Source organism: Lactuca saligna, chromosome 5, assembly GCF_052625555.1.
Source record: "Lactuca saligna cultivar CGN05327 chromosome 5, ASM5262555v1, whole genome shotgun sequence".
In the NCBI taxonomy this organism is placed as follows: domain Eukaryota; kingdom Viridiplantae; phylum Streptophyta; class Magnoliopsida; order Asterales; family Asteraceae; genus Lactuca; species Lactuca saligna.
In genome coordinates, this window is record NC_136421.1 from 240,669,813 (window position 1) to 240,683,383 (window position 13,571).

At 32.2% G+C, this 13,571-nt stretch overlaps 1 protein-coding gene across 1 annotated transcript; it reads right to left on the minus strand.

Moving 5' to 3' along the window:
- Positions 1-1,439: 1,439 nt before the first annotated feature.
- On the minus strand, positions 1,440-4,377 carry LOC145046433 (uncharacterized). Its single transcript, XM_078994721.1, has 5 exons — positions 4,211-4,377; positions 3,239-3,430; positions 3,020-3,153; positions 2,201-2,473; positions 1,440-1,987 (listed from the first exon to the last, which is right to left on the minus strand). Exons 1-5 carry the CDS (start codon positions 4,375-4,377, stop codon positions 1,440-1,442), a joined length of 1,314 nt encoding a protein of 437 aa, XP_078850847.1.
- Positions 4,378-13,571: the final 9,194 nt, after the last annotated feature.

The window sequence follows — 13,571 nt, forward strand, 5'->3', positions numbered from 1 at the left end:
GACATGTATCCACTCTCCAATCCTTCCGATCTCCGCTCCCGTTAGCTTAACGGCCTTCCGGCCACCTCCTAGACCCTCAAAACGGCAACTATGAAGTTTTCTTGTTGCACAAGTCGAAGTGGAATATCATAGATTATTCAAATTGGTGGAATGATATGGGGTATTTATAGTTGATGGAGATGGATTTATATGGAATATTTGAGTTGGATTGGAATAAGGAAACTAATGTGGCTTAGGGATTAAGCAAATAAAGATAAGGAAAGTGGTGCTTGGGGAATAAGTAACTTGGAGGGAATTTCCGACAAGCTTTTATGCTTCATCTTCAAGGCCGATTTTGGATAAGATAAGTGTCGAATTAGCCAAAACTCCCAATCACATAAGTCGTAGGAAATTTCGTCTAGTTTTCAGAACATTTTGAATCTCGTCAATTCGACATGTGAGTCATCAAATATACCCGAAACACTGAAGAGGGGTCAATCTGCCAGCAATATCCTTTTTGCATCTTTTCAGCTCCATTCTCTTTCTTTTGCATTCCATCTCCCATTTTAACTGTAATTAAATATTTCAAAGCATATTAAGTATATTTTAGTTCTAAATAATAATAATAAATGCTAAAATATTAAAATATGTTATACATAAATATATATAAAAATACATATATCAGGGAACATATTAAAAAATATAAAGGCATATATATATATATATATATATATATATATATATATATATATATATATATATATTGCAAATTAATTATAAAAAAAGTTTATGGCTATTGTTATTATTGAAATGTGAAGAAGAAACACTGAAATCGAAAAATATCTATAAACGTTGCAGAACCTCTTTGTAGACAAGGTTTTTGTTTCATTATTTAAACGACCTTACTCGTCACATATGAGTATCTTCAAACCTTTTTTGCTTGTTACACGAGAAACAACTACATATAACTGATCATGGGTGAAGATAGGTCTACGCAAGTATAATCCAACATTTGATAATAACTGTCCTTGAGTTTTATTAATGGTCATAGTGAAACAAACTGCTATTGGGAATTGCGTACATTGAAAACATAATGGAATTTTTTTATCGAATCGGTTCAACTTCATGCGAGGTATATAAGTAGTTTCGTTGAAAAATCTACCATATATGATTCGTGCTTCAGTGACGTGTCTTCCAAGCCTTACGATTTGTAATCTAGTACCATTACATAATCCTTTGGTTTAGTCAATATTACGAATCAACATGATCGGAACACATTTTTGTACTATAAGTTTATGGTTGGGAATTCTGGAGGCCTTAAAAGCATTCAACACATCTGGAGAGTATACTGATTCCTCAAAAGAATCTTCTGCCTCGGTGTCACATAACGAATCTGAACTCATATATGTTTTCCCTTTATCTTTCATCAATTCTAACATTTAGTTGCTGATAGCATCAACTTATTCATTAGTAGGGACCAAAATAGCTTTATCTTGAAAATAAGATGGATCTTCAAGATGGTTCTGAAAGGATGAATAAATGCAGGCTACAACTGAATGAATATGGTTATCCGTAGAGGGAATGATCACATCTTCTGGAAATTCTACTTCAACTTCACCATCATTAGGAAAACCGATAGTACCTTCACCAATTTTAAGAATCCAATCAAAAAATGATTTTGTCTCTTCGAAATCAATGTTTGGATAACCGACCTGAAGCCTCATGTTTACAGTCAAACATAAAACTGTACCTTCGTGCCATAATCTTGATGAATGCAATGTTGCCTGCACAATATTTGAACGATTTCCTCTTTGTATTACTGGAAGAATTGGTAGAAAGTCTCCTCTAAATACAATGGTCTTGCCTCTAAATGGTTTATCATTGTCCGATGGAAGGATAATATCTCTAAGTGTCCTATCAATTGCTTCGAAACAACGACGATGCATCATTGGGGCTTCGTCCCAAACTCTAAAGCTCAATTTGTTCAACAGGGTTGGTACATCGTTACCTGGCGTAATAGAACAAAAAGAATTCTCAGTTAACTTAATTGGTATATGAAATCTTGAATGTGTTTTCCTACTACCAAAAAGCAAGGGTGCTGCAATTCCACTCCAAGAAACATTAATAACTACTTCACCTTTAGATCTAATAGCAGCAGACAATGTCTTTTAAACAAATGTTTTTCATGTTCCTCCATAACTATAGAGGAAAAATAAACCACCTTTTTTGTTGTTAACTGCATTCATAATTATATCATAAACATTTTTTTGCTCGATATTTAATTTTGAATGCAGTTGTTGATGTTCAGATTCAAGACTGGATGGATCATAATTAAGATCATCTTGAATTAACATATTGCAAGAATCTTGAATATATATGTGATCAGGTAATGGCAGATTGGGTATTTTCTTAAGAGTCAAACCACAGCTCAATAAAAATTTCTCAATGTATGACAACGTTAGGTGGTAAATTGCTTTCGGTTTTAGCTTCAAGCCTGAAAACATTAAAAAGTAATGAAGTAATTTATTTATAATATCAATTAAAGTGGGAATGTTTTTTTGTGTAACTGTACCTTTCATGCCTATTTCTTATTCGCAAATGTTAATGTCATCATCAGAAAGACAATTATATGTCTCTTTAAAAACATGATGAGGTCGGGATAGACTATCTGATGTAATCAACATAGTGAATAGAAACCTGCAGAAAGAAGCGGTGGCCCAATGATGTGTTTCTTGTATATAAGATATGTACTCTCTATCATTTTCTAATAGACCAAGAGCGTAGCAAGCATCTTTGTAAGAGTCATAAACAGTCCCGTTAACCGTTCTATTATCTTAATAGCAAGTAGGACCCTTTACTTTTGTGAGCAAAATGCACAAGTAATAAACATCACCAGACTTAGGAGACACATGATAAATTCTGCCAAGTGACTTTGTCTTTGTTTTTCTTCTTCTCCATACTTTATCTGATTTATTCCAAACATATTGAGTTGGGAATTCAACACATGATAACTCCCTTGCCTTTTCGTTCTAGCTATTACATTCCATCCAGGCCAAAAATTGAGAAGTATCAATAGTTGGCTTAGAAACAACATTAGTAACACGTTGGGATGGTTTAAACACAACATGTTGTTTGTCTTGTAGGTGAAACGACAACCTTTCAACATGTGGTTTTCTATAATGAATGTCATACCTAAAAAAAGTCTCTAACATTCCTCACAAGAAGAAATATAAGGATAATTGTAATACTCAACAGTTACATCACGATCGTTATTTTCTTTATGTTGTTTTTTTTGTTATTGTTGGCGTCATAAAAAGACGCGATGATCCTGTCTGGACCTTTGGTAATATACTTAAAAATGTACTTTATCGATCCAAGCTGATTACACCACTCAAGATTCATATGAGCTTGGTATTGCTTCAAAAGTATCTTATTATAAGAAACAACATATCTGAAAAAAGAAACAAAATGTCGTAAAGAAAATTAAGATTATTTAACATATCTTTCCTATAAAAGATAAAATTTATAAAGAAATAAATGTTTATATAAAAAAATTAATTTTTATACAACTCCGTTTTTCACGACATTGTTTCCGTTGTCGCGTCTTTGGTAAACTGGATAACCATCATCGTCAATATATGTATCATTTGTAAAGTCTTTTGAAAATCCTTTAGAACATTTTCCATTTTTCATACATGCCATAAATGGAAAATCATTGCCACAAGGTCCATGTATCATGTTATCAGAAACAATTTGATACAAATCTTGTTCAAGTTCCTTATCTGACAATTCAGCACATATAATGCGATCTATGTCTTCGGGATTTGGAAGTTTAGATTTTTTTTTTCTAAAAATAGGCATATGTAACAATGTGGAAGACCCTTTTTATGAAACTTGATCATATATATATAACTGTATGATGTAAATATGTTACTTGGTTGACACATGATATTATCAAATCAAAATAAAATTAGATGAATAATGAGATTTTACATTTATACCTCCATCGACTTCACCCAAAAAAATTTCTTCCTTGAGTCTAATGATTAGTAAATCAAGTTTTATTTTGAATATTCTTGTCAAAATATCGGGCCTGTCTTTGAGTTTAAGATTTTCAGATTCAACGAATCTAATTACCTCTGGCCATTTATGATTACATGTAACAATTAAAAGAAGATCAGGATAACCAAACCACTTAACCAAATTCATTGCGTCTAATTAATTCTGTTACATGTAACGGCTGTCACCCATAAAAGATGACGAAATAATAATACGGTTTCCCATCACAGAAGCATCCTCAGTTCCTTCTTGAGCAACCTCGGCCAAGGCTCCATAAGGAGTGACACGTAACGTCGGTTGGTTAAACCGAATATAATTAAGCCGGTCCTTTTCAACCATTGTATACAAATCAATCAAAAACTGTTGGAATAGTTTTCCTGAATGTAATATGAAACATATTTCCTTAGTTCTCAGTTATGTATGATAAGCAAAAAACTCTCGCATTGTTAGTGTTGTTCGTCCTTTGGAGTTTGGTTCTTCAACACCACGATGTAATATATCCAATCGAAATCCATCTTCGGCATAAGGGAACAATAAATGATATTGAAGTGAAATATATTGTGGATGCAACTCATTAATACGTCGAAGGTAACAACTTTGAGTTTCCAAACCAATATCTCGTGAATCGGAACCGTCAATGTCACCTACAATAAGTGCAACAACCTCACTTGTGGTAGGAAGATTATACTGTCTACCGTCCTTGTCTCTTGTCCCAATTACCTTAAGCCTAATACGCTCTGTTGGATTTTATCCAAATTGATCACATGCCATTCTAAATTGCTTAGCTAATGGATTTATAAAATCCAATAAACCCATTATCTCATGAACAATCAAGAACTCTAGTGAAAAAGGATTTCCCATTGAATTATGAGATGTTGACTTCTTCTTTTTTGAATTACATTAATAGGAAAACAAAATCATGGATATTAATATTATGAGACATACTAAAAATTTAACCATATATATATATATATATATATATATATATATATATATATATATGTCACTATGTGTGTGTTTTTTTTGTGTGTATTTAATGTTATTATGTGATAGAATGTATTTACATACTCATATGCATTGAATCTGTTGTCAACCTCATAATTTGTATCGTATATATACAACTAGCAAAATTTCGGTAATTCGCCTTCCTCTGGTAGTAAGCTGCCTACAATATGATAATTTTGTCCATGCATTTCATAAACATAAGGACCACCTCCTGAGTTAATGGCATGATCAGTCTTACCGGCTATAGATGTCATGCAAACATCATATTGTATCTACAAATATTTTTTCTAAAGTTCTGACTTTTTTCAGTAACTTCGCTATATAAATCAAACAATAACTGAGGTGGGTGAATCAAGTTTGGTAATTCTACTTTTCTATTGTAACAACATATGGAATAAGAGGTTTTCATTATATCTTTATTTCCTCTTATTGCTTCTCCCTTCCAAACCCTAGCTTTACATATAGAGCAAACGAATACCGCATCACCAAAATCCAAATAATCTATAAAGGATAAAAAAAACTCATCACACAATATATACTATAAGCTAAATATTAAAAGGGTGATAACATATTGAAAGGACAATTTTCATTGGATAAACAAAATTTAAAATTTTAAATAGAAAGAAACAGTACCTTTGCTTATGCCAATACATTTAGTTTGGGCGTCAATCTTTACATCATTTTGCCAAACTGAATTATAAGGCACAATTGTTTGTTTCATTTTTCTTGGTGCTGCAAAATAAACATAATTTAGATTATTAATAAGAGAATGAATATTTTTAAAATTAAGTGCAAAATGTATAAGTAGATGTATTAACAAAATAGATGATAACATACATTGGTAATCAACCTTATCAGCAGAACCGCAGGAAGGTTGACAACCAATAGTAGTATTGCATGACTTCTCCACAAAATATTCATTTAAATAAATAAAAAAAGAAATATCCTTTGTATTGAACTGTTTTCGTTTTCCTCTTGTCGTCTTTGTTGTGATATTTTCTTGAAATGTAGTACATTTTTTTGAAAATATAATGATTAGATAAGATCAATGATTGTGTTGGTAATAATTGTGAAGTAACTTTTAAACGTGAAAAAATGTATAAAGTGAAATATAGCGAATGTAATTTATGATATAATAAAAAATACTATGTATTAATTAATAATGACATAATTTTAAATATATGACCATAGTTCAGATAGGTTTTGCCTGCATTGAAAGTTATCGCATTTTGAATTGTTTGGTGATTTGAAATTTGTAACGTACTTGAACTATTTACAACTGTTCATTGGTAGTTTTTTATGTTTATAAATATTGAATGTATTAAAGTTTTTATATTATCTAAATTGTTTAGGTAAACATAATAAAAAAATAATTATAAAATACTTACCCTGACCGGTGATATGTGACAATGACGACTTTGAGAAATAAATGAATGTTGCACATTTTGCCGTATACGCTTATGAGAGGATGATGTTGAAGGTAATGGAGTAACTTCCCGAGTAACTTTAGGAACATACATTATGAAGATACGATTTTCTGGAAAAAAAAATATTTTGTAAATGAGAATGAAAATATGAATATGTATATGTAATATTCAAGTACATATATTTAAATTAAATTTATAATCAATTAAATACAAAAAATATAATAAGTAGTGATATAAAAATAGGATACCTGTTACCAGAGTTGTGATGCGTCCTTATATCTTTGAAAGTTGTTGCATTTTTTGTTTGTTCGGACATTTGAAGTCGGCGACGTATACGAACCGTTTATAACTGTTTATTATTACATTAACAATTATTAAATTTGGAAAAATTAATAGTCTTTATATGGTTTTGACTGGCAGTGAGGGAGTAATATAAAAGTAATTATTAATAATTTATCCTGACTGGTTATTTGTGAAAGTGATGACCTTGATGAAATTGTTAAAGTAACGACCTTGATGAAATTGTTGTAGGTTGCAAATTCGGTCGTTGGACGTTATGGGATGATGCGTTTTAATGTAATTTTGAGCATTTTCGAATAACTCGACAATTAGTGGGAATGTAAAAATTATTTTCTTCAAAATAATAATAATAATAATAAGTATGATAAAGGTGGATGAATTGAAAATATATTAGACAATAAATATGAAATTTAATAGGAATATATATTAAATAAAAAGAAAATCAATAAATTATATGTATTGAACATCTAATGATAATATCAAATTAAAAGTTTACCATTTGTAATGTCCAACAGTGGTGGGCATGGCGATGTTTTTGATTTGGTTCTTGCATTGTTGGTATTCATATATGTTTTATACTGGAAAATGTAAGATGAAGTACATAAAGTTGGAGAGAAGAGTAAATGCATAAATAGATATCATAACATACCATAAAAAATGATTATACAAAGAATGAAATTAAAGGATATTGGTGAAGATAATAACAAATAAAGTTGGTTAACAAATATAGAGATATAATTGGAAAACATGTGTCGTGATTTTATATTAAGTAAAAATATGTATAAAAAAAATAGAAGAATTAAATCATTTTTTAATAAGATTAAATTAAATGATGGTTTCTAAATTGATAAGGATACATGATTTTGAAAAGATTTAAAGATAATATTTCATTATTAAACGATTTAATCATAAATGTATGGATTCTATATATTGAAACATGATAAATGTACATATAATTATTTCGGAAAGTGTTTATGATTGACGGTATAATTGGAATGATAATTTGCAAAATAAGAATATATATAAGATTCATGAAAGAAATTAAAATTTGTAGAGTATATGTTCGTGTTGACAATTATACCCTTGGTCATAAGGAAATTACCTTTAAACTTAAAACAAATTGATAATAATAGACTTGGTAAACATAGTTTGTTATTTAAACTTAAAACAAATTAACAATAATAGACTTATCAACATAGTTTGTTACGAACAATAGAAAAAATTATTGTTATAAAATATTGTTTGTGGAATAACAAATCAGTGGCTTAAACCAAAGATTAAGGAGATTACCTTTAAACTTAAAACAAATTGAAAATAATAAACTTAGTCAATATAGTTTCTTATTTAAATCTAAAACAAATTGACAATAATATACTTAGTCAACATAGTTTGTTACGAACAATAAAAAAAATTATTGTTATAAAATCTTGTTTGTAGAATAATAAACTTAGTGGCTTAAGCCAAAGATTAAGGGATGAAGAAGTAACTTTTTGGTCAAAGTCTAACCAATAAATTCAAATAGGTGGATTGTATTGCAGATTTGCAAAGTAGGATGATATAATGTATATATACTTTTAAAAAATAGTTGAAATATAATTGTTATTAATGATAATATGGAACAACATTGAAAGTGCAATTATAATATAATCCATGTGGAGAAAGAAATCCCCTATATTTGGGGGTTTATATATACAGAGATCATCATCTTTAGCAACAAAACAAACAAAGTGTATATATAAAACAGAATCAACCGATAACAATCTAGATTCTTTTCTTTCTTCGTCTTTAAGCACCTACATATAACAAATGTTTATTAGGTTCCTATGTTTGAGAGAGAAGATGATTAGAATCAACCGATAACTATGTTGATTAATATTAAGGAAGGTGAAAATTAATCAGAATAAAAAGATGATTAACAATATAGAACCCTAATCAACAGACAATGTAATGGACCTTGAGGAAGCGATTCAAAAAGGATTCCAATCAAATATGTTACAACCATCCTCATTAGCTTATCAAAAGACGCTAATTTGATGACTGATTTTTCAATTTCAATATGGGAAGTAGTTATGACAGACGAACGTAATCAATCGAATTTAGTATGCGTTCGATAAATAATGAATTGTTTTGTTAGGATAACACCAGAAATATGAATAACCATCTAAATGTTGAAATCAGTAAAGGAAATCCAATGAATGATTGTAATTGTTGAAGGTGATATCATAATGTTTCTATTTTAATATATATAAAGATTGTATTGAATTTTATCATCGTATTTATCATTAATAAAAGAGTATCGTTCCACAGGAAAAAAAATAGAGATTAACATTAAGATTAAGATTACACCTCATGTCAAAAAAGCCACTCCAAATACTTTATAAAATATTTTGTTATAATATGAACGAAACTAAACAAAGCCCGTTAACGAAAACCGAAATTACTTATTTCAAGTTCATGGGGTTAATAAAAAGTTATATAAACAAAAAAGATATAAAATATGAAAGATTATATTCTTTTTATTTAATAATAATTTATGTTTATTTAAATATTATAAAGAGACGCATGCGCAATAGTTGATGTGGGAATTCCATGTCTATACATGCACCTTCTTTCAACACCATATTTATTTTAATGAGATTTCATCATGTTATAATAACTTCTAGAATAAAATATACTTTGTCTGTGTGGTCGTAAAAAATAACATTTTTATCATATTTTTGGCTTTCTGTTTTAAATGGTCATTATTTCGTTGTTTGGTAACTCTTGGACTATCATCAAGAGTAACATCTTGGACTATCAAGATCTTTTTAAATATAACTAGTTTACACTTATAATTATTTTCTTTTTTATTGGTTTATTATCTATTGATTACTACTACCAATTAGAATTAGCATCACCATCGATACCATAATTATAACCATAACATCAACCAATCACCATCACAACTACCACAACAACACAATCACAACAACCACACACAACACCGACTGTTCTAAAATTTGAAAAATAAATGCACATGGCTTTTATTAAAACATCAAGAAAATGTTTAAAACGTTCTTTGCTTATTCAAACACCAATAACCACCACCATTAGAACCACATTACGGGTACTACTACCACCATTACTACATTACACCACTGTTGTTGCTACAACCATCCTGCAGTCACCACTATCACTACAACAGAAAGGTCAAAACAAGGAAAATAATGCGCAAAAAATGCAACCAAATTAACTTGATAGAATTTTTGGTCAAAAACATACATTGTTTCAAGTTAAAACTGTAACACTTTGTTTCGAGTCATTTCATAATTTAGGACCGTGACCCAAAGATCAATTATTATAAGGCTTTGGGCTTTCGGGAAAAAGAGATTTAGATCCATTTGGATGTGGGTAATATAGGTTATATGATCCAAGAGTTCGGTTTGTGTTTTAGCGGCCAATGGTATAATGGTAAAAGGTGATGTTTTGGCCTTTCATGAATTAAGGATTTTAGTTCGAGGTGTTTTAAGTCAAAAGTAATCTATAGGGTTATAGAGATCCTCAATACCTTTTTTATGGATATAAGGATCATTAAAACGGAGTTTGAACGAAGAAGTCACGATCGTTTGAAGTTATAAGGGTTTTGGGCTAAGCCGAGTAGGTCGGACGTATTAGGTTGGGACAATCGTGGAGTGCCTTTGAGTACGTTAGGCGTACCTAGAGTACACTAGGCGTACTTAGTTAAATGTAAACCCTAATCTTCAATCCCATTTAAAGGCCTTAACTCATTTCCAACCCTCCTTATCTTTAGCCTCCATCCCATCTAACTGTAGATTCGAAACCCTAGCCCCCATTTGGATAGATTTTGAGCATTCTAGTGATTTTGGAGGATTTTTTGTGACTTTGCAAGAAGATGAAATCCTTGGAGAAGAGTTGGTTTTCTTGGAGCTTGGATATTTGGCCTTGTTCATCTTGATCTAGCTTCTGGGGTGTGAGGAACCCGACATCAGCAACTCGTGTTTTCGGTTATCTCGGATTAAGGTGAGTCTCCTCACTATACCCGTAGGTCGAAGGCACCAATGTCGTCCCACCAGGATATGTTATATGCTAGTTGTCTTTGTAACTCTTGCAGGGTATGTTAGGCTAGGCCCATTTTACGACGGGTTACACCCATTGTATGTTGAGTTGGGCCTATAGATGAGGAAGGGCTAGGCCCGATGTATATTATGTAGGATGCTAGCTATCTCTATGACTCTTACATTGTATGTCGGGCTAGGCCCATTGTATGACGAGCTAGGTCTATTTTTGTGAGTCGGGCCCAATGTGAGGGCTAGGCCCAATGATATTTATGATATATGGTATTTTGGGGAAACTCACTAAGCTTTGTGCTTACAGTTTTATGGTTATGGTTTCAGGTACATCCAGTTCGAAAGGGAAGGGTCCGATTTGAAAGTAGCGCATCCATCCTTGTTTTTGCATCTTTATGATTTTGAGATTGTACTCGGATAACTATTTATACTCTGATATACTTTTGCATGATTGAAAAGGATAAATGGTGTTTATGGTTGAATTGAAAATGAAAATTTTACCTTATAATTTTTGGGACGTTATAAGTTGGTATCAGAGACTTGGTTTGAGGGATTTAGGCACAGTCTCGGTGTGACTAAAATCAAACTGAGGAGTTGGTAATCTTTTAAAAGAAAACAAATTTATAAAAGTATTTGTGTAAAGAAAAAGGGGGTGTGATATGTGCAACCGGACGAGCTCAAGTAAATGATTCCCAGAATACCCATACTTGTTGATATGTTATATGATATGAATGTTGAATGCTAGGATAAGGCTAGGGATACTTTCAGGAATTTCATGATAGATTGGCATGATATGTGATGCCTTGTAGCCTAGGAAGAATTGGATGATATGCTAGATTGGGAATATATATTGGTAGTAGTAATTGCTAAGTGTATGATTTAAGACTTATATATGATTAGGATCATATTTCCTATACTGTGTATAACTTGCATGCATGAGGCAACTAATAATGAGAATAGAAGGTCCTAGCATGGTAGTAGCAAGTGATATTGGGAGGTCCTTTGTTTGTCTTGTGACTTGTAGTGTTACTGCACGAATGCTACTGGCTTTATGCTTTGTGGGATCCCTAGTGATGTGAGTTAACTATTAAGTGAATATGTAAAGTTGCATGTTGCAGAGGTTAGAAAATCTTAAAGTGATGGAGTTGACCCTATTGTGCAACTCTTATCTGAGTCCAACTATTGTAGCGTTGACTCTTATACTCGAAGGATTATCAATGCTTTGTTGTATGTGACTGTATTCATGAAGTAGTTAGCTGAGACTAGTGGAGGTTCTTCAGCACCTGATAGTAGGGTGAGGTCGGGAACCTAATAGAGCTTAAGAAGTTTCGTAGTGGGTTTGGATTCGCTGTTTAGCAGGTACTTGGAGTACCAGTTTGAGAAGGTGACTTAGAAGATTTATGATAGCTCTTGAGGAAAGTATTATGCAAGGTAGTATTGTGCCGGTACTACTAAAAGTACAGGATCCATATTCAAATCGAGGGGATTCATGGAGAATCTAAGAAGCATATGGGATGAGAATTCTTTGAGTATGTTCTGATTAATGTATGTTTACTTTTTAATATGGTGTTGAGCATTAGCGTAATAGTATCAGGTTCAGGATCAGTTTTCAGCATTAAGCCGATTGATGAACGAATCTGGGATTTCATCTCGTCATAGATTACCCACATTATTTTGGAGCAGAATCATCTGATCTTTGGTACTATCAAGGAGAGTGTGTGGATGCGTATCACACTGGGTTATTGAGTTACTGGATAAGCGAATCGGGTCTTTCCGGTTGAGATCGTGGCAGGAAATTCTGGAGTGTGGACTCCCTCATTTTAGTAGTTCAAGGCTTGTAGAGCTCCAGAGTTCTTTGCAGCTAAGTACCCCATTGCTAGCCTCCAATTACTTGCTGACATAGAGGATGCTCAGTGGACGAGCTTCTGCCCAGAGGGGGAGAAGGTGGGATTTGCATCTTGTCTTTTGATTGCTTTTAAATCAGTGTGCTTGTATGTGTACGCCATTGTCTTTGGTTTAGTTTCTCTGTAATTTCCTGGTTACTATTATCAAGGATCTTTATATACCATTTTTCATGTCGAGAGTTATAAGTGTGGAATATCTTGATGAGCTAGCTTTAGATTGTTGGGTAGTTTTTGTAGGACATTGGGGGAGGCAATTTAGACGTATCCCTTAGAAGATTAGTAGTCGAATTAGCATGTTTAGTTTAGCAACGAACTTATAGTATAGAAATGTTTGCGTCTCTCAATAGGGATGGAAATTGTTTATGGAAGGAATCTTGGGTCTGATCGTTACCGTTACTAAGAAAGGAGCGGTAGCAAGTGGATGATGATGGTTGAGGGTTCAAAAAGCTTCCAACACTAGGTTGGTGCATTCGTTGTAGTGGATAACCGATATGTGGTTGGATCTAGGTTGAGGGTTGTGTTAGATCCTCCCTACCTGTTCTTAACCGATAAAGGCTTTAAGGTTCTAAGCATGACCCAAACACCTAATGGGATGCGTTTAATGTGGTTTTGACCAGTGTTTTATCGTGGTTTGGCATGGTAGATGGACAACAATACCATAAGTTGGGCTAATAGCTGATACAGGAGTATTGTAAGACTGAAGGGTAGCCATAGCATACATAAGGACGGTAGATTGTCAGGGAAGTATTGTAATTTTGTGATGTAGTCGTAGCATTCACCAAAATGAGGTAGGCCATAGTACGAGTGGTCGTTAGTCTGAAAGAGGATCA